The sequence below is a fragment of the Passer domesticus genome, unplaced genomic scaffold, assembly GCF_036417665.1.
Source record: "Passer domesticus isolate bPasDom1 unplaced genomic scaffold, bPasDom1.hap1 HAP1_SCAFFOLD_172, whole genome shotgun sequence".
NCBI lineage: Eukaryota > Metazoa > Chordata > Aves > Passeriformes > Passeridae > Passer > Passer domesticus.
The window spans coordinates 35,741-56,592 of record NW_026989955.1 but is presented as its reverse complement, the minus strand read 5'-3'; the positions used below and the strand labels follow the sequence as shown (position 1 = coordinate 56,592).

Genomic DNA, 20,852 nt, shown 5'->3' with positions numbered 1-20,852 from the left:
CAATTTTGGGGTGAAATTCTCCTTTTTGGGGTAAAAAAATCCCAATTTTTTGTTCTAAAATCCCAATATTTGGTTCTAAAATCCCATATTTGGTCATAATTCCCAATTTTTTAAAAAATTCTCAATTTTTGGGGTTAAAAATCCCAGTTTTGGGTTAAAGTCTCCATTTTTGGGGCTCAAAATCCCAATTTTTCATCAAAAATCTCATTTTTTGGCTTATAAAATCCCAATTTTTTGTTCTAAAATCCTAATTTTTGGTCATAAATTCCCTAATTTTTTTTAGAAATTCTCAGTTTTGGGTTAAAGATCCCAATTTTGGGGTGAAATTCTCCATTTTTGGGGTTAAATTCTCATTTTTGGGGTAAAAAAAACCCCCAATTTTTCATCAAAAATCTCATTTTTTGCTTATAAAATCCCAATTTTTTGTTCTAAAATCCCAATTTTTTGGTCCTAAATTCCCGATTTTTTTTTTTAATTCTCGGTTTTGGGGTTAAAAATCCGAATTTTGGGGTGCAATTCTCCTTTTTGGGGCTAAAAGCAGCAGATTTGGGGCTCGGGCTCCCCCAGCAGCGCCACCCGCGGCGTCCCCACGGTGACGATGGCCGGGGGCGGCCAGATGACGTAAGCGGGCACTGCTGACCGTCATCGGTGACGTCATCGGCGGGCAGGGCCCCTGCGGAGGGAGAGAGAGAGAAAAAAGGGTTAAAAACGGGATTTTTGGGGTTAAAAATGGGGATTTTTTGGGTAAAAATGGGGGTTTTGGGGGGTAAAAAAGGGGAATTTTGGGGGCAAAAATTGAATTTTGGGAGGTAAAAAATGGGAATTTTGGGGGTAAAAAATGGGAACATGGGTTTAAAAATGGGAATTTGGGGGCAAAAATTGAATATTGGGGGGTGAAAAATGGGAATTTTTTTTGAAAATAGTTGGGAATTTGGGTTAAAAAAGGGAATTTTTGGGGGGTAAAAATGGGAAATTTTGGGGGCAAAAATTGAATTTTGGGAGGTAAAAAAAAAGGGAATTTTGGGGTAAAAATGGAATTTTGGGGGTAAAAAATGGGAATTTTTTTGGAAAATAGTGGGGAATTTTGGGTTTAAAATGGGAATTTTTGGGGGGTAAAAATGGGAATTTTTTGGGGCAAAAATTGAATTTTGGGAGGTAAAAAAAAGGGAATTTTGGGGGTAAAAATGGAATTTTGGGGGGTAAAAAATGGGAATTTTTTTGGAAAATAGTGGGAATTTTGGTTTAAAATGGGAATTTTTGGGGGGTAAAAATGGGAATTTTTTGGGGCAAAAATTGAATTTTGGGAGGTAAAAAAATGGGAATTTTGGGGTAAAAATTTAATTTTGGGGGTGTGAAAAATGGGAATTTTTTGGGGAAAATAGTCGGGGAATTTTGGGTTAAAAATGGGAATTTTTGGGGGTAAAACAATGGGAATTTTTGGGGCAAAAATTGGATTTTGGGAGGTAAAAAAAGGGAATTTTGGGGTAAAAATGGAATTTTGGGGGGTAAAAAATGGGAATTTTTTTGGAAAATAGTGGGGAATTTTGGGTTAAAAAAGGGAATTTTTGGGGGTAAAAAAAGGGATTTTTTGGGGCAAAAATTGAATTTTGGGAGGTAAAAAATTGGATTTTGGGAGGTAAAAAAATGGGAATTTTGTGGTAAAAATTGAATTTTGGGGGGTAAAAAATGGGAATTTTTTGGGGCAAAAATTGGATTTTGGGAGGTAAAAACAAAGGGAATTTTGGGGGTAAAAATTGAATTTTGGGGGGGTAAAAAATGGGAATTTTTTTGGAAAATAGTGGGGAATTTTAGGTTAAAAAAGGGAATTTTTGGGGGTAAAAAAAGGGAATTTTTGGGGGCAAAATTGGATTTTGGGAGGTAAAAAAATGGGAATTTTGGGGTAAAAAAAGGGAATTTTGGGGGTAAAAAAATGGAATTTTGGGGGTAAAAATTGGGAATTTTTGGGGGAAAATAGTGGGGAATTTTGGGTTAAAAATGGGAATTTTGGGGGGTTAAAAATGGGAATTTTTGGAGGCAAAAATTGAATTTTGGGAGGTAAAAAATGGGGAATTTTTGGGGAAAATAGTGGGGAATTTTGGGTTAAAAAAGGGAATTTTGGGGGTAAAAAATGGGAATTTTTGGGGCAAAATTGAATTTTGGAGGTAAAAAAATGGGAATTTTGGGGTAAAAATTGAATTTTGGGAGGTAAAAAATGGGAATTTTTTGGGAAAATAGTGGGGAATTTTGGGTTAAAAAAGGGAATTTTTGGGGGTAAAAATGGGAAATTTTTGGGGAAAAATTGGATTTTGGGAGGTAAAAAAATGGGAATTTTGGGGGTAAAAAAATGGGAATTTTGGGGGTAAAAAAATGGGAACTTTGGGGGTTAAAAATTGGGAATTTTTGGGGAAAATAGTGGGGAATTTTGGGTGTTAAAAATGGGAATTTTGGGGGTTAAAATAGTGGGGAATTTTGGGTTAAAAATGGGAATTTTGGGGGTTAAAAATGGGAATTTTTGGGGCAAAAATTGAATTTTGGGGAGGTAAAAAATTGGATTTTAGGAGGTAAAAAAATGGGAATTTTGTGGTAAAAATTGAATTTTGGGGGTAAAAAATGGGAATTTTTGGGGCAAAAATTGGATTTTGGGAGGTAAAAAATGGGAATTTTGGGGGTAAAAAATGGAATTTTTGGGGAAAATAGTGGGGAATTTTGGGTTAAAAATGGGAATTTTGGGGGTAAAAAATGGGAATTTTTGGGGCAAAAAATTTAATTTTGGGAGGTAAAAAATGGGAATTTTTGGGGAAAATAGTGGGGAATTTTGGGTTAAAAAAGGGAATTTTGGGGGTAAAAAATGGGAATTTTTGGGGCAAAAATTGAATTTTGGGAGGTAAAAAAATGGGAATTTTGGGGTAAAAATTGAATTTTGGGAGGTAAAAAATGGAATTTTTTGGGAAAATAGTGGGGAATTTTGGGTTAAAAAAGGGAATTTTTGGGGGTAAAAATGGGGAAATTTTGGGGAAAAATTGGATTTTGGGAGGTAAAAAAATGGAATTTTGGGGTAAAAAAAGGGAATTTTGGGGGTAAAAAAATGGGAACTTTGGGGGTAAAAATTGGGAATTTTTGGGGAAAATAGTGGGGAATTTTGGGTTAAAAATGGGAATTTTGGGGGGTAAAAAATGGGAATTTTTGGGGCAAAATTTGGATTTTTGGGGTAAAAAAAGGGAATTTTGGGGTAAAAAAAATGGGAATTTTTGGGGGTAAAAAATGGGGAATTTTTTGGGAAAATAGTGGGGAATTTTGGGTTAAAAATGGAATTTTGGGGGGTAAAAAAGGGGAATTTTGGGTTAAAAATGGGAATTTTGTGGGTAAAAAATGGAAATTTTGGGGGGGTAAAAAGTCGGAATTTAGGGTAAAAAAAAAGGGAATTTTGGGTTAAAAAAAGGGAATTTGGGGACTTACCTGGGCTGGGGGAGGGGAGCAGGGCCGGGGGTGGCGCTGACCCTTGGGGTGACCCCGGGAGTGACCCCGGGAGTGACCCCGGGAGTGACCCCGGGAGTGACCCTTGGGGTGACCCCGGCGGCGGCAGCAGCGGCACAGGCGCCCCATGGTCCCAAAACTGCGGGAAAATGGGAAAAAATGGGGAAAAAATCAGCCAAAATGACCCAAAATCGACCAAAAAGGAGCAAAAAATTTCCAAAATATTCCAAATATTCCAAAAATAACCCCGGAAATGGCCCCAGAATGACCCAAAATTGACCCAAATGGAGCCAAAATGAGAGGAATATTCAAAAGGTTTCAAAAGTGGCCCCAAAATAACCCCAAAAATGACCCAAAAATAAGAAAATATTCAAAATATTCCAAAAGTAACCCAAAATCACCCCAAAAATGCCCCCAGAATGAGCCAAAATTGACCAAAATGAGCCCAAAATTGACCAAAATATTCCAAATAATCCAAAATAACTCAAAAGAAGCCAAAAAATGACCAAGAATGACCCAAAATTGTCCCAAATGAACCCAAATTAGGAACATATTTAAAATATTTTTAAAAACCCCAAAAATAACCCCAAAAATTGCCCAGAATGACCCTAAATCCCCCCAAAACCTCCAAAATCCCCCAAATTTCCCCATTTCTCCCCCAAATGCCCAAAAATTTTCCCCAAAATCCAAAAATCCCCCCCAAAATCCCCCTTAAACCTCCCAAAATTCCCCTAGAAAAACCCAAATCCCCAAAATTGCCCCAAAACCTCCCCAAATCCCCCCCAAACTCCCCAAAATTCCCCAAATCCCCCAAAATTCTGACAATTCTCCAAAGTTCTCCAAAAAAACCTTAAAATCCCCCCAAACTTCCCCAAATTTCCCCGTTTCCCCCAAATTTCTACCAAATTCCCCCTAAATCCTCCAAAATTCCCCCAAAACTTCTCAAAATGCCCCCGAATCCTCCCAAAATTTCCAAAATCCCCCAAATTCCCCCGAAATCCCCACTAAAAAACAACCAAAATCCCCAAATTCCGCCCAAAATCCCCCCAAACCCCCCAAATTTCCCCCAAAATTTCCAAAATTTCCCCAAAATCCCCCCAAAAAACACAAATCCCCCCCTAAACTTCCCCAAATCGCCCAGAATTCCCAAAAATTCTTCCCAAATTCCCCCAAATCCCTCTTAAACTTCCCGAAATTCCCCTAAAAAACCCCAAATCCCCCAAAATTCTCCAAATTCTTCCCCAAAATCCCCCAAATTCCCCCCAAAATCCTCAAAACCTCCCCTAAACTTCCCGAAATTCCCCCAAAAAAACCCTAAAATCCCAAAATTTCCCCAAAATCCCCCCTAAAAACCCAAAATTCCCCAAATTCTCCCCCAAATTCCCCTCAATCCCCCCCAAATTCCCCCAAAATCCCCCCAAATTTCCCCAAAAATTCCCCAAATTTCCCCAAAATCCCTCCTAAAAAACCCAGAATTCCCAAAATTCTCCCCCAAAATCCCCCCAATCCTCCCAAAATCCCCCAAAACCTCCCCTAAACTTCCCGAAATTCCCCTAAAAAAACCCCCAATTCTCCCAAAATCCCCCAAATTTCCCCAAAAATTTTCCAAAATTTCCCCAAAATCCCCCCCCAAAAAACCCAAATCTCCCAAAATTCCCCCCCAAATTTCCCCAAAATCCCCCAAAACCTCCCCTAAACTTCCCGAAATTCCCCCCCAAAAAACCCTAAAATCCCCAAATTCCCCCAAAATATCCCAAAATGTCCCAAAATCCCCCCAAATTTCCCCTAAAATTTCCAAAATTTCCCCAAAATCCTCCCCAAAAAACCCAAATCTCCCAAAATGCCCCCAAATCCCCCAAATCCCCCAAATTCCCCCCCCAAATCCCCAAAACCTCCCCTAAACTTCCCAAAATTTCCCTAAAAAAAAACCCCCAAATCCCCCAAAAAGTCCCAAAATGTCCCAAAATTCCCCGAAATCCCCAAATTTCCCCAAAATCCCCATTTTTCCCTTGCCTGATCCCGAGCAGTTTCACCCCAAATTCGGCCGCGGCCGCTCTGGGATTTTGGGGGATGGGGGGGGCGGGGCCGCATTTTTGGGGTGCGGTGACGTCATCACCGCCAGCACTCCATCCCCACCGCTATGACGTCATCAGCGCCCCAAACACTTTAATTAAGAGCCCAAAGCCTTTAATTGAACCCCCCAAAAACGAGGCCGAGCCCAAAATAAAAAACCCCAAAACCGGTCCGGGCGCCCCAAAACCGGCTCGGGAGCTTGGTGACGTCATCGGGGAGCGCCTCCAGCTCACGGAGCCCCAAAATCGCCCCGGGCGCCCCCAAAAAATGAGGGCGAGCCCCAAAATTTGGGGGTGGGGCGGGGGAAAGAGCCAATGGGAGGCGGTGACGTCATCGGGGAGGGAGTGGGGGCGGGGCTGGGACGGGAGTTCGGGGTTTGACCCCAAAATTTGGGGATTTCACCCCAAAATGAGCCCGGGAATCCCAAAATTCGGGGATTTCACCCCAAAATGAGCCCGGGAACCCCAAAATTCAGGGATTGGACCCCAAAATTTGGGAGTTTCAGCAAAAATCAGCCCGGGAACCCCAAAATTCGGGGACTGGACCCCAAAATTCGGGATTTGACCCCAAAATTTGGAGATTTCACCCCAAAATGAGCCCGGGAACCCCAAAATTCGGGGATTGGACCCCAAAATTCGGGACTGGGACCCGAAATTGGGGGATTGGACCCCAAAAGCAGCCCGGGAAGCCCAAAATTTGGGAATGGGACCAAAAATTTGGGAATTCTGACCCAAAATCAGCCCGGGAACCCCAAAATTTGGGAGTTTGATGCCGAAATTTGGGAATTGGACTCGGAAATTTGGGAATTTGACCCCAAAATCAGCCTGGGAACCCCAAAATTTGGGAATGGGACCCGAAATTTGGGAATTCTGACCCAAAATCAGCCCGGGAACCCAGAAATTTGGGAGTTTGACCCCGAAATTTGGGAATTCAGCTCCAAAATTGGGACCTGGACCCCAAAATTGCGGGATTGGACCCCAAAAGTGGATTCTGGACCCCAAAATTTGGACTTGGACCCCGACATTTGGGAATTTGTCCCCAAAATTCAGGAATTTGACCCAAAAATCGGGGCCTGCACCCCAAAATAAGCCCGGGAACCCAAAATTTAAGAGCGGGACTCAAAAATTCTCGGATTTTCGCCCAAAATTTGGGATCTGGACCCCAAAAATCAGCCTGGGAACCCCAAAATCTGGGAATGGGACCCAAAAATTTGGGAATTTGACCCCAAAATCCGGGAATGGAGACCCAAAATCAGCCTGGGAACCCCAAAATTTGAGAATTTCGCCCCAAAATTGGGAGCTGGACCCCAAAATTTTGAGAATTTGACCCCAAAATTTGGGAATTTATCCCAAAATCTGCCCCTAAATCTCAAAATTTGGTCCCAGAAACTCCAAATGTGGGAATGGAGCCCCAAAATTTGGAAATTTGACCCCAAAATTTGGGAATTGAGACCCAAAATTGCCACTGGACCCTAAAATTCGGATTTTGACCCCAAAATTTGGGAATTTGACCCCAAAATCCGAGAATGGAGACCCAAATCAGCCTGGGAACCCCAAAATTCGAGAATTTCACCCCAAAATTGGGAGCTGGACCCCAAAATTTGGGAATTTGACCCCAAAATTTGGGAATTTGTCCCCAAAATCAGCCCGGGAACCCAAAATTCAGGAATGGAACTCAAAATTCGGGGATTGGACCCCAAAATTTTGGAATTTCACCCCAAAAGTTGGGACCTGGACCCCAAAATTTTGGGATTTGCCCCCCAAATGCTCCCAGGAACCCCAAAATTTGGGGATTTCACCCCAAAATCTGCCCCCAAATCCCAAAATTTGGTCCCAGAATGCCCAAAATTTGGGAATTTGACCCCAAAATTTGGGATTTTCACCCCAAAACCTCCCCCCACCCCCCCAGTGACGTCATCGATGCCCAAATTTGGGAATGTGGCCCCGAATTCCCCCAACCCCGATGACGTCATGGACACAATGATGACGTCATCGACCTCCCAGAATCCCCCAAGGTGGGAATTGAGCCCCGAACCCGCCCCGATGACGTCACCCGCCTCATTTGCATAGAGCTCATTTGCATAGCTGCCCACCCCCCAATTCTTTATTCATAAATCCCTCATTAGCATAAATCTCATTTGCATATCGGCGCCCCTCCCACACCAAGGAGTCGAGGCACAGCAGTCCAGCTCATTTGCATGTTCATTTGCATGTTCATTTACAGTATCGGGGCTTGGCACAATTACTCCGTTAATTATGGCACTCATTTGCATACGGGCGCTCATTTGCATACAGGCGAAGTGTTGACACGGCGGTGCTCATTTGCATACGGTGCTGGGTGCTCATTTGCATGCCCCCGCCTCATGTGCAGGTTCATTTGCATATCGCAGTTAAGTGAGATGTGCATTTGTGCGGCTGCGTCAGTGCTCATTTGCATAACGCTTGTTTATGTACAGCTCATTTACATATTAAATTACCCGCGCTCACAATTGTCGCTCATCTCCATCTCATTTGCATATCAACAACACAACTCCATTTGCATGTCGTCTCATTTACATATATGTACACACCCTCATTTGCATACCACCCTCATTTGTATTGCCACACCCCCTCATTTGCATAAAGTGCTGTTGAGGTCTTGTCCTCTTGTCTCATTTACATATTGCTCTTTTAAATAACACTCATTTGCATACGGCTCATTTGCATACGGCTCATTTACATGCACACACCCCTCTCACACCGGGGGGGGATTGACCCCAAATTTGGGGAATTTTAGCCCAAAATTTCAGGGATTTCTCCCAAAAATTTGAGGATTTTTCTGTCCCAAATTTTGGATTTTTTACCCCAAATTTTTGGGGAATTTTAGCCCAAATTTTGGGATTTTTTTTTCTCCTAAATTTTAGGGGATTTTTATCCCAAATTTTGGGGGATTTTACCCCAAAATTTGGGAAATTTTTCCCCCAAATTTTGGCAAGTTTTCCTGCAAATTTTGAAGCTTTTCCCAAAAAAAATTGGGATTTCTTTCTCCAAATTTTATGACTTTTTCCCTCAAATTTTTCGGATTTTTCCCTCACTTTTGGAGTTTTTTCCTCTGAATTTTGGGATGTTTTATTCCTCCATTTCTTGGGATTTTTTCTGTAATTTTACTTTTTTTTCTTTCCTCCAAATTTGGGGTTTTTCTCCCCAAACTTTGTGACTTGTGCCCCAAAATTTTTGGGATTTTTTTTCCCCAATTTTGCGATTTTTTCCTCAAATTTTTGGGATTTTTTTTCTCTTAATTTTTAGGAATTTTTTTCCTCAAGTTTTGGGATGTTTTTTCCCAAATTTTTGGAATTTTTCCTCAAATTTTCAGGATATTTTTCTCTCAATTTTCAGAATTTTTTTTCCACCACATTTTGGGATTTTTGTTCCTCAAGTTTTGGGAATTTTTTTCCTCGAATTTTTGGGATTTTTTCCCCAAATTTTTTCTGATTTTTTCCCTATTTTTTTCTTATTTTTTCCCCCAAATTTTTCTAATTTTTTCCCTCAAATTTTGGGATTTTTTTCCTCGAATTTTTGGGATTTTTTTCCCCAAATTTTTGGGATTTTTTCCCCCCAAATTTGGGGATTTTTTCCCTCAAATTTTGGGATTTTTTTCCCCCCAAATTTGGGGTTTTTTTCCTCAAATTTTGGGATTTTTTTCCTCAAAACATTGGGATTTTTTCCTCAATTTTTTGGGGAATTTTCTCTCAATTTTTAGGATTTTTTTCCTCAAATTTTGGGATTTTTTTCCCCCCAAATTTGGGATTTTTTTCCTCAAATTTTGGGATTTTTTTCCTCAAAACATTGGGATTTTTTCCTCAATTTTTTGGGGAATTTTCTCTCAATTTTTAGGATTTTTCCCTCAAATTTTGGGATTTTTTTCCTCGAATTTTTGGGATTCTTTCCCTCAAATTTCGAGCTTTTTTCCCCCAAATTTTGGGATTTTTTTTCCCCCCAAATTTGGGGTTGGGGGAGGGGCCATGCGGGGTCGGGGGTGGGGGAGGGGTCGGGGGGTCCCCCCCGGGGGGGTTATTGCAGGGGGGGGCCTGGGGGTCAGAGGTCACCCAGGGGTCACTCAGGGTCAGTCAGTGGTCAAAGGTCACTCAGGGGTCACTCAGGGGTCACTCAGAGGTCACTCAGGGGTCAGTCAGGGTCAGTCAGTGGTCAAAGGTCACTCAGGGGTCACTCAGGGGTCACTCAGAGGTCACTCAGGGGTCAGTCAGGGTCAGGGGTCACTCGAGGTCACTCAGGGGCGAGAGGTCAGTCAGGGGTCACTCAGGGTCAGTCAGGGGTCACTCACGGTCAGTGGTCACTCAGGGGTCACTCAGGGGTCATCCAGGGGTCACTCTGTGGTCATTCCGGGTCACTCAGGGGTCAGAGGTCACTCAGGGGTCACTCAGGGGTCAGAGGTCACTCGGGGTCACTCGGCCACCTGGACGCCGCCGCAGTTCTCTTTGCTCTCCGAGGTGATGGCCAGGTACTCCGAGCTGGGGGAGGGGCCAAACCAGGGGTGGGGGAGGGGCCCCAAAACCCAAAAATTCCACCCCAAAAATCCCGCCCCAAAATAAAAAAAATCCCGCCTCAAAATCCCAAAAATCCAACCCAAAATGGCCCAAAATCACAGAAAATTCCCCCCCAAAAACTCAAAAATTGCCAAAAATTTCCACCAAAAAAATGCCCCAAAATCCCCAAAAATTCCTCCCCAAAACCTCAAAAATTGCCCAAAAATTCCTTCCTGAAAATCCCAAAAATTCCACCCCAAATCCCAAAAATCCAACCCAAAATGCCCCAAAATGTCCAAAGATCCCAACCCCAAATGCCCCAAAATCCCAAAAATTCCACCCAAAAGATGTCCCAAAATCCCCAAAATTCCTCCCCAAAAACTCAAAAATTGCCCAAAAATTCCTTCCTGAAAATCCCAAAACTTCCACCCAAAAATACCCAAAAGTCCCAAAAATTCCTCCCCAAAAACTCAAAAAATGCCCAAAAATTCCACCCAAAAAATGCCCCAAAGTCCCAAAAATTCCACCCCAAAATCCCCAAAAATTCCTCCCCAAAAACTCAAAAAATGCCCAAAAATTCCCTCCTGAAAATCCCAAAAATTACCCCAAAATCCCAAAAATTCCTCCCCAAACTCCCCAAAAACTCAAAAATCCCAAAAATTGCCCCCCTGAAAATTAAAAAAAATGAGCCAAACCCCCCAAAAATTAACCCCAAAATCCAAAATATTCCACTCCAAAAATCCCAAAAATGTGCAAAAATTACACCAAAAAAGCCAAAAATTCCTCCCCAAAATCCCCAAAAATCCCTCCCCAAAATCTCAAAAAATGCCCAAAATTCCACCCCAAAAATGCCCCAAAGTCTCAAAAATTCCTCCCCAAAATTCCTCCCCAAAATCTCAAAAATTGCCCAAAAATTCCACCCAAAAAATGACCCAAACTCCCCAAAATTCCTCCCCAAAACCTCAAAAAATACCCAAGAATCCCCCCTGAAAATCCCCAAAATTCCACCCCAAAACCCCAAAAATTCCTCCCCAAAAACTCAAAAATTGCCCAAAAATTTCCCCCTGAAAATCCCAAAAGTTCCACCCCAAAATCCCCATTTTTCACCCCATTTTCACCCAGTTTTTTGCGTTTCCCCCAGATTCCAACCCAAACCACTCCCACTTTAAACCACGCCCCCTTTAGGCCACACCCACCCACAAAGCCACACCCCCAATAGTTAAGCCACGCCCCTCCCGCCATTTGAACCCAAATTTTCCTCCCAATTTCCCCATTTTTAACCCAATTTTCACTTTTTTCTCCCTGAAATCAGTCACACCCCCTTAGGCCACACCCACTCTGAAAACCACGCCCCTACAATTTAAGCCACGCCCCTTCCGCCATTTTAACTCCCAATTTCCTCATTTTTCACCCCATTTTCACCCAGTTTTTTGCGTTTTCCCCGAGATTCCAACCCAAACCACTCCAACCTTAAGCCACGCCCTCTTTAGACCACACCCACCTCCAAAGCCACGCCCCCATGATTTAAGCCACGCCCCTCCCGCCATTTTAACTCCCAATTTCCTCATTTTTTGCCTCATTTTCGCCCAGTTTTTCCTGTTTTCCCCCAGATTCCAACCGAAACCACTCCAACCTTAAGCCACGCCCTCTTTAGACCACACCCACCTCCAAAGCCACGCCCCCAAGATTTAAGCCACGCCCAATTCCGCCATTTCAACCCCCATTTTCCTCCCAATTTCCCCATTTTTCGCCCCGTTTTTGCCCAGTTTTTTGCGTTTTTCCCCCGAAACTTCGCCTCAGCGTTAAGCCCCGCCCCCAGACGGCCCCGCCCATCGAGGCCCCGCCCACTCACGCGCTGTCGGGGGGCGGGGCCGCGGCCGCCACCTTGCGGTAGCAGTAGAGCATCTCGGCGGCCAGCCAGAGCGTCAGCACCACGATCAGCACGTACATCAGGATCTCGGACACGATGGACGCCAGGTCCCGCCGCGCTGCGGAATTCCCAAAATCCCGGGAAACGTCCCCAAAAAAAATCCCGGGGAAAAAAACCCAAAAAACACCCAAAAAATCCCGAAAAAATTCCCCAAAAATCAGCGATTTTAGGGCGGAGTTATGGCAGGAAGCCACGCCCACCCTGAGGGGGTTGGGGACGTGGCCATTGGTCAGCTGGACATGCCCCTCCCCTGGCCCTAAAAATTCCCAAAATCACAGAAAAAATCCCCAAAAAATCCTAAAAAAATTCCTCAGAAAAATCCTAAAAATTTCCATTATTTTAGGGCGGAGTTATGGCGGGTTTGGGGGAAGCCACGCCCATTTTAAAGCCACGCCCACCCTGAGGGGGTTGGGGTGGGGGAGGGGACACAGCCAGGTGTCACCTGGACACGCCCCTCCCCTGAAATTCCCAAAATCCCCCAAAAAAATCTGGGAAAATTCCGTGATTTCGGGGTAAAATCTATCAATCCTGGTTTAAGCCACGCCCCTTTATCCTAGGCCACGCCCACTTTCTGCCTTATATGGTCATGGAGCCTTCCCAGTCCTCGCCAGCAGCTCCCAGTGAGTCCCAGTTTGACCCCAGTCCCTCCCAGTTTGATCCCAGTGCCCTCCCAGTGCTCCCAGTTTGATCCCAGTCCCTCCCAGTGCTCCCAGTTTGATCCCAGCCCCCTCCCAGTTTGATCCCAGTGCCCTCCCAGTGCTCCCAGTTCATCCCAATCCCCTCCCAGTCCATCCCAGTTGCCCTCAATTCCCTCCCAGTGTCTCCCCAGCTCCCCCCGGTGGTGGCTTTGGGAACTGCAGCGTCCTCCCAGTGACTCCCAGTAACTTCCAGTTCATCCCAGCCTCTCCCAGTAACTCCCAGTCCCCTCTCAGTCCATCCCAGTTCCCTCCCAGTGCATCCCAGTTCCATCCCAATGAACTGTCACGTCTCTCACTTGCTCCCCCTGGTGGCGGCTTTGGGAACTGCAGCGTCCTCCCAGTAACTCCTGGGAACTCCCAGTCCATCCCAGTCCCTCCCAGTCCCTCCCAGTCCATCCCAGTTCTCCTTCAATCCCTCCTAACTCCCTTTTACTCCCTCCAGCTCTGTTCCAGTCCCTCCCACTCCCTTCCAACCAACTCCCAGTAACTCCCAGTCCCATCCCAGTCCATCCCAGTCCCATCCCAGTCCCTCCCAGTCCATCCCAGTTCCCCTTTATTCCCTCCTAACTCCCTTTTACTCCACTCCAGTTCCATCCCAGTCCCTCCCAATCCCTCCCAGTCCCTCCCAGTTTCTCCCAGTTGGTCCCAGTTCATCCCAGCACCTTTGTCCACCACGGCCAGCCGCAGGGTCTGGTTCCTGGCCAGGCTGTAGCTGGAGCCCAATCCCCTCCCAGTCCCTCCCAGTCCATCCCAGTTCCATCCCAATGAACTGTCACGTCTGTCACTTGCTCCCCCCGGTGGCGGCTTTGGGAACTGCAGCATCCTCCCAGTGACTCCCAGTAATTCCCAGTTCATCCCAGTCTCTCCCAGTTACTCCCAGTCCATCCAAGTCCCTCCCAGTCCATCCCAGACCCTCCCAATCCCATCCCAGTCCCTCCCAGTCCATCCCAGTTCCCCTTTATTCCCTCCTAACTCCCTTTTACTCCCCTTTTACTCCATCCCAACCACCTCCCAGTCCCTCCCAGTCGGTCCCAGTTGGTCCCAGCACCTTTGTCCACCACGGCCAGCCGCAGGGTCTGGTTCCTGGCCAGGCTGTAGCTGGAGCCCAATCCCCTCCCAGTCCCTCCCAGTCCATCCCAGTTCCTCCCAGTTCCATCCCAATGAACTGTCACGTCTGTCACTTGCTCCCCCCGGTGGTGGCTTTGGGAACTGCAGCATCCTCCCAGTGACTCCCAGTAATTCCCAGTTCATCCCAGTCTCTCCCAGTTACTCCCAGTCCATCCAAGTCCCTCCCAGTCCCTCCTAGTCCCTCCCAGTCCATCCCAGACCCTCCCAATCCCTCCCAATCCCATCCCAGTCCCTCCCAGTCCCTCCCAGTCCATCCCAGTTCCCCTTTATTCCCTCCTAACTCCCTTTTACTCCACTCCAGTTCCATCCCAGTCCCTCCCAGTCCCTCCCAGTCGGTCCCAGTTGGTCCCAGCACCTTTGTCCACCACGGCCAGCCGCAGGGTCTGGTTCCTGGCCAGGCTGTAGCTGGAGCCCAATCCCCTCCCAGTCCATCCCAGTCCCTCCCAGTCCCTCCCAGTTCCATCCCAATGAACTGTCACGTCTGTCACTGGCTCCCCCCGGTGGTGGCTTTGGGAACTGCAGCATCCTCCCAGTGACTCCCAGTAATTCCCAGTTCATCCCAGTCTCTCCCAGTTACTCCCAGTCCATCCAAGTCCCTCCCAGTCCATCCCAGACCCTCCCAATCCCTCCCAATCCCATCCCAGTCCCTCCCAGTCCATCCCAGTTCCCCTTTAATCCCTCCTAACTCCCTTTTACTCCACTCCAGTTCCATCCCAGTCCCTCCCAGTTGGTCCCAGCACCTTTGTCCACCACGGCCAGCCGCAGGGTCTGGTTCCTGGCCAGGCTGTAGCTGGAGCCCAATCCCCTCCCAGTCCCTCCCAGTCCATCCCAGTTCCATCCCAATGAACTGTCACGTCTCTCACTTGCTCCCCCCGGTGGCGGCTTTGGGAACTGCAGTGTCCTCCCAGTGACTCCCAGTAATTCCCAGTTCATTCCAGTCTCTCCCAGTTACTCCCAGTCCATCCAAGTCCCTCCCAGTCCATCCCAGACCCTCCCAATCCCTCCCAATCCCATCCCAGTCCATCCCAGTCCCTCCCAGTCCATCCCAGTTCCCCTTTATTCCCTCCTAACTCCCTTTTACTCCCCTTTTACTCCATCCCAGTCCCTCCCAGTTTCTCCCAGTCGGTCCCAGTTGGTCCCAGCACCTTTGTCCACCACGGCCAGCCGCAGGGTCTGGTTCCTGGCCAGGCTGTAGGTGTAGCCCTCGAAGGTCAGGTTGCGTTTCAGGCGGCACACGTAGTGCCCGGCGTGGCCGCGCTGCACGGCGCGCAGCCACACCGACAGGTCCTGCAGGTCGCGCGTGCCCCGCGAGCCGTTCCAGGCCAGCACGCCCAGGAACGGGCCCGGGGCCACCCACTCGCCCTCCTCGGGGCTGTAGTGCAGGATCTGCACCAGTGAAAACCAGTAAACACCAGTAAGAACCAGTAAGAACCAGTAAAAAACACTAAAAAATAGTAAGAACCAGTCACAACCAGTAACAACCAGTAAGTGCCCAGGGCCACCCACTCCCCTCCTCGGGGCTGTAGTGCAGGATCTGCACCAGTAAAAACCAGTTAAAACCAGTAAGCATGGGTAAGAACTGGCAAAAACCAGTAAGAACCAGTAAAAACCAGTAAAAAACATTAAAAAACATTAAAAACCAGTTACAACCAGTCACAACCAGTAACAACCAGTAAGAGCCAGGAGCCACCCACTCGCCCTCCTTGGGGCTGTAGTGCAGGATCTGCACCAGTAAAAAACAGTAAAAACCAGTAAGAACCAGTAAAAAACCAGTAAGAACCAGTAAGGATTGGCGGGAAGGGATTGGAAATGGGCTCAGCTCAGTGGCGCCTTCTGGTGGCCGAGTTAGGTATTGCAGTTGTGAGTTATTGCGGCACCAGTAATTCCCAGTAGCTCCCAGTTTAGCCCAGTGACTCCCAGTATGGCTCAATGACTCTCTAAGGTCTCCCCAGTAGCTCCCAGTTTAGCCTACTGACTCCCAGTATGGCCCAGTGGCTCTTTAGGGTCTCCCCAGTAGCTCCCAGTTCCTCCCAATACATCCCAGTTGTCAACCCCATGAGGTCCCAGTAGCTCCCAATCCCCTCCCAGTCCATCCCAGTCCCCTCCCAGTCCATCCCAGTCCCCTCCCAGTTCATCCCAGTTCCCTCAAATTCCCTCCCAGTCCCTTCCAGTCCCTCTCAGTCCACTCCAACCCATTCCCAGTCCCTCCCAGTTTGTCCCAATCCCCTCCCAGTTTGTCCCAACCCCCTCCTAGTCCTGTCCAGTCCATCCCAATCCCTTTCCCAGTCCCTCCCAGTCCATCCCAGTCCCTCCCAGTCCATCCCAGTCCCTCTCAATTCCCCCCCAGCCCCTCTCAATGAACTCCCAGCTCTCCCTGGTGGCAGCTTTGGGAACTGCACCAACCTCCCAGTAACTCCCAGTCCATCCCAGTCTGTCCCAGTCCGTCCCAGTCCCTCCCAATTCCCCTCAATGAACTCCCAGTGATTCCCCAGCTCCCCCTGGTGGCCACTTAAGGAACTGCAGGTTCCTCCCAGTAACTCCCAGTTCATCCCAGTCCCTCCCAGTCCACTCCAACCACCTCCCATTCCCTCCCAGTTCACCCCAATCCATCCCAGTCCACTCCAACCACCTCCCAGTCCTTCCCAGTCCATCCCAGTCCATCCCAGTCTCTCCCAATTCCCCTCAATGAACTCAGTGTTTCCCCAGCTTGCCCTGGTGGCCATTTAAGGAACTGCAGGTTCCTCCCAGTCCCTCCCAGTCCCTCCCAGTCCACTCCAACCACCTCCCAGTCCCTCCCAGTTCATCCCAGTCCTTCCCAGTCCCTTCCAACCCATTCCCAGTCCCTCCCAGTTTGTCCCAATCCCCTCCCAGTTTGTCCCAGTCCCTCCCAATTCCCCTAAATGAACTCCCAGTGTTTCCCCAGCTCCCTCTGGTGGCCGTTTAAGGAACTGCAGCGTCCTCCCAGTAACTCCCAGTTCATCCCAGTCCCTCTCAGTCCACTCCAATCCCCTCCCAGTCCATCCCAGTCCCTCCCAATTCCCCTCCATGAACTCCCAGTGTTTCCCCAGCTCCCCCTGGTGGCCATTCAAGGAACTGCAGTTTTGTCCCAGTAACTCCCAGTTCATCCCAGTCCACTCCAACCACCTCCCATTCCCTCCCAGTTCACCCCAATCCATCCCAGTCCACTCCAACCACCTCCCAGTCCTTCCCAGTCCATCCCAGTCCATCCCAGTCTCTCCCAATTCCCCTCAATGAACTCAGAGTTTCCCCAACTCCCCCTGGTGGCCATTTAAGGAACTGCAGGTTCCTCCCAGTCCCTCCCAGTAACTCCCAGTTGCTCCCAGTCCCTCCCAGTCCACTCCAACCACCTCCCAGTCCTTCTCAGTCCATCCCAGTCTATCCCAGTCCCTCCCAATTCCCCTCCATGAACTCCCAGTGTTTCCCCAGCTTGCCCTGGTGGCCATTTAAGGAACTGCAGGTTCCTCCCAGTTCATCCCAGTCCCTCCCAGTCCACTCCAACCACCTCCCAGTCCCTCCCAGTTGGTCCCAGTGCCCCCCAGTGACCTTCTCGAAGTGGGGGGCCCCCTCGGGCCGGAAGAACCACTCGCTCTCGGCCTCGGCCGGGGTCTCGCTGCGGCGCTTGCAGGCGATGCAGAGCAGCCGGAACGGCGCGCCCAGCACGGCCTCGGTGCCCGAGGCCACCTCCACGCAGCCCCCCAGCGCCCCCGAAACTGCGGGCAGGGGGACGAGGGGGGTCAGGAAGGAATTCAGGGATTTTCCAGAAATTCCACAAAAAAAATCCCGTGAAATTCCGTCGAAATTTGAGCGAAATTCGGTAAAAAAACCTTCAAAAATGCACCCAAAAATTGTTAAAATTGACCCAAATTGGACCCAAAAACCACCCCCAGCGCCCCCGAAACTGCGGGCAGGGGGACAAGGGGGGTCAGGAAGGAATTCAGGGATTTTCCCCAAATTCCAAAAAAAATCCCGTGAAATTCCATCGAAATTTGAGCGAAATTTGGTAAAAAAACCATCAAAAATGGTTAAAATCAACCCAAATTGGACCCAAAATCCACCCCCAGCGCCCCCGAAACTGCGGGCAGGGGGACGAGGGGGGTCAGGAAGGAGTTCAGGGATTTTCCCCAAATTCCACAAAAAAAATCCCGTGAAATTCCATCGAAATTTGAGCGAAATTCGGTAAAAAAATCACCCAAAAATGGTTAAAATCGAGCCAAATTGGACCCAAAACCCACCCCCAGCGCCCCCGAAACTGCAGGCAGGGGGACAAGGGGGGTCAGGAAGGAATTCCCAAATTTTCCCAAAATTCCCAAAAAATCCCGTGAAATTCCATTGAAATTTGAGCAAAATTTGGTAAAAAACCACCCAAAAATGGTTAAAATAGACCCAAATTGGACCCAAAATCCACCCCCAGAGCCCCCAAAATTACACAGAGGGGAAGAAAGGGGGGTGAGGAAGGAATTCCCAAATTTTCCCAAAATTCCCAAAAAATCCCGTGAAATTCCATTGAAATTTGAGCAAAATTTGGTAAAAAACCACCCAAAAATGGTTAAAATCGACCCAAATTGGACCCAAAATCCACCCCCAGGACCCCCAAAATTACACAGAGGGGAAGAAAGGGGGGTGAGGAAGGAATTCCTGAATTTTCCCAAAATTCCCAAAAAAATTCTGTGAAATTCCGTCGAAATTTGAGCAAAATTTGGTAAAAAACCACACAAAAATGGTTAAAATCGACCCAAAATTGACCCAAAATCCAACACTGGGACCCCAAAAATGGGGAGGAGAACGAGGAGCCCCAAAAATTAAAAAAAAAAAATCCCCAAATTCAAAAAAATCCCAAAATTCCCCCAAAATTTGCCCCAAATTCCCAGAAAAATTCCCCAAAATTCACTAAAATTGACTCCAAATCAAAAACTCGCCTAAAATGGCCCCAAAATTCACCCTAGGTACCCAAAATTTGGGATTGGGGGATCAGGGATTCCAGAATCCCCAAAAAATAAAAAAAATCCCAAAATTGGCCCAAAATTGGCCAAAACTTCATCAAAATCCGGCCCCAAACCTCCAAAATTGCCCAAAATTGACCCAAAATTGACCCAAAATTGCCCCAAAACTGACCCAAAATTGGCTCATTTGGAGATTTTGGGGTCCCGGATGACATTTTGGGGACATTTTGGGGACCCCAGTGACAACTTTGGGACATTTTGGGACATTTTGGGGACATTTTGGGGACTTTTGGGGACATTTTGGGGACATTTTGGGGACATTTTGGGACATTTGGGGACATTTTGGGGTCCCTGGTGGCATTTTGGGGACATTTTGGGACATTTGGGGACATTTTAGGGACATTTTGGGGAAATTTTGGGGTCCCAGGTGACATTTGGGGTCATTTTGAGGACATTTTGAGACATTTTGGGGACCCCAGTGACAACCTTGGGACATTTTGGGATATTTGGGGACATTTTAGGGACATTTAGGGACAATTTGGGAACATTTTGGGGACATTTGGGGACATTTAGGGACATTTTAGTGACTTTTTGGGGACATTTTGGGGTCCCCGGTGACATTTTGGGGACATTTTTGGACAATTTGGGGAAATTTTGGGATCCCAGGTGACATTTTTGGGACATTTGGGGACATTTTGAGGACATTTGGAGACATTTTAGGGGCATTTTGGTGTCCCCGGTGACATTTTGGGGCCATTTTGGGACATTTTGGGGTCCCGGTGACATTCGGGGGGTCCCGAACTCACCCTCGAGGAGCCCGAGGAGCAGCGACAGCAACATGGCGGCACTTCGGCAATTTCCGGACAGCTTCGGCTCTTTCCGACCCCCTTCGCGCTCGTTCGGCTCTTTCCGACCCTCCCCGGGCTCCCTTCGTCTACTTCCGGCCCGCTTCGCTTACTTCCGACCCAGCTCGGTTCTTTCCGGCCCGGTTCGGTTCTTTCCGTACAGCTCCGTCCTCACTTCGCTTATTCCTCGCCCGCTTCGGCTCTTTCCGGACAACTTCGCCGCTTTTCGGCCCGGCTCTGGTTTCTCCGGCCTAGTTGGGCCCAGTTCAGCCCAGTTCAGCCCAGTTCGGGCCCCGTTCAGCGTCTCCGGCCCCCTCAGCCCCCTGCCCGGCCCATGGGCCCCTCCCCCGCCGCAGGAGGAGGACGAGGATGAGGAGGACGAGGAGGAAGAGCCCGGGACGGGTCTGAGGAGCCGCTTCAAGGCATGGCCGGACCCTCAGGCGGGTCCGCTTCGGCTCCTTTCGGCTCCTTTCGGCCCCGCTCCGTCCCCGCCGTTCGGCTCTTTCCGCCTCCCGCTTCGCCGGCGCTCGGCTCCGCTTCGGCTCTTTCCGGCTCTTTCCGGCTCCGCTCGGGCCCGGCGCACTGCGGCGCCCGAGGGGGGGGCGGGACCGGCGGGTTGACGTCATAAAGTGGGCGTGGCCTCGGCCGAGCCGGGCTCCGCCCCCTCGCGGTGTCCCCAAGGTGTCCCCAAGGCCACCCCGAGGTGTCCCCGAGGGTGTGGCCGTGTCCTGGTGGCCTCGAGGAGCGTCCGGATGTCCCCGAGGTGTCCCCGAGGCCACCCAGTGTCCCCAAGGCCACCCAGTGTCCCCGAGGTGTCCCCAAGGTGTCCCCAAGTCCTTCTCATTGTCCCCAGGTCCCTCCCGCTGTCCCCAAATCCATCCTGGTGTCCCCAAGACCCTCCCGGTGTCCCCAAGGCCATCCCCAGCTTGTCCCCGTGTCCCCAGGTCCCTCCCGGTGTCCCCAAGGCGTCCCCATGTCCTCAAAGTGTCCCCAAGCCCATCCCCGTGTCCCCAAAGTGTCCCCAGCCATGTTCCAGTGTCCCCAGGGGTGTCCCCAAGTCTCTCCCAGGGTCCCCAAAGTGTCCCCAGGTCCCTCCCAGTGTCCCCAAGGTGTCCCCATGTCCCCAGGAGTGTCCCCGGGTCCCTCCCGGTGTCCCCAGCCATGTCCCGGTGTCCCCAAAGTGTCCCCATGTCCCTCCCCGTGTCCTCAAGGGTGTCCCAG

The 20,852-nt window shown here is 48.6% G+C and overlaps 1 protein-coding gene and 1 long non-coding RNA gene across 4 annotated transcripts; both read right to left on the bottom strand.

Moving 5' to 3' along the window:
- Positions 1-382: 382 nt before the first annotated feature.
- Positions 383-5,848, bottom strand: LOC135291983 (uncharacterized). The gene is made up of 3 exons (XR_010354591.1): positions 5,488-5,848; positions 3,457-3,613; positions 383-673 (listed from the first exon to the last, which is right to left on the bottom strand). It is a non-coding gene; the product is annotated as an uncharacterized LOC135291983 (long non-coding RNA).
- Positions 5,849-9,229: 3,381 nt separating this feature from the next.
- LOC135291982 (sodium channel subunit beta-1-like) lies at positions 9,230-20,230 on the bottom strand. Of its 3 annotated transcripts, none has more exons than XM_064406216.1 (6): positions 19,593-20,230; positions 17,390-17,556; positions 14,971-15,211; positions 11,922-12,057; positions 9,941-10,054; positions 9,236-9,648 (listed from the first exon to the last, which is right to left on the bottom strand). In XM_064406216.1, the coding sequence occupies exons 1-5, from the start codon at positions 19,624-19,626 to the stop codon at positions 9,988-9,990; spliced, it is 645 nt and encodes a 214-aa protein (XP_064262286.1). In that variant the 5' UTR covers positions 19,627-20,230; the 3' UTR covers positions 9,236-9,648; positions 9,941-9,987. The 3 variants fall into 3 exon arrangements, 2 of the variants coding, with proteins under 2 accessions (XP_064262285.1, XP_064262286.1); XR_010354590.1 differs by lacking the exon at positions 9,236-9,648 and adding an exon at positions 9,778-9,792 and having other exon boundaries at positions 9,887-10,054; positions 19,593-20,229; XM_064406215.1 differs by having other exon boundaries at positions 9,230-10,054; positions 19,593-20,229.
- Between the last annotated feature and the right edge of the window lie 622 nt (positions 20,231-20,852).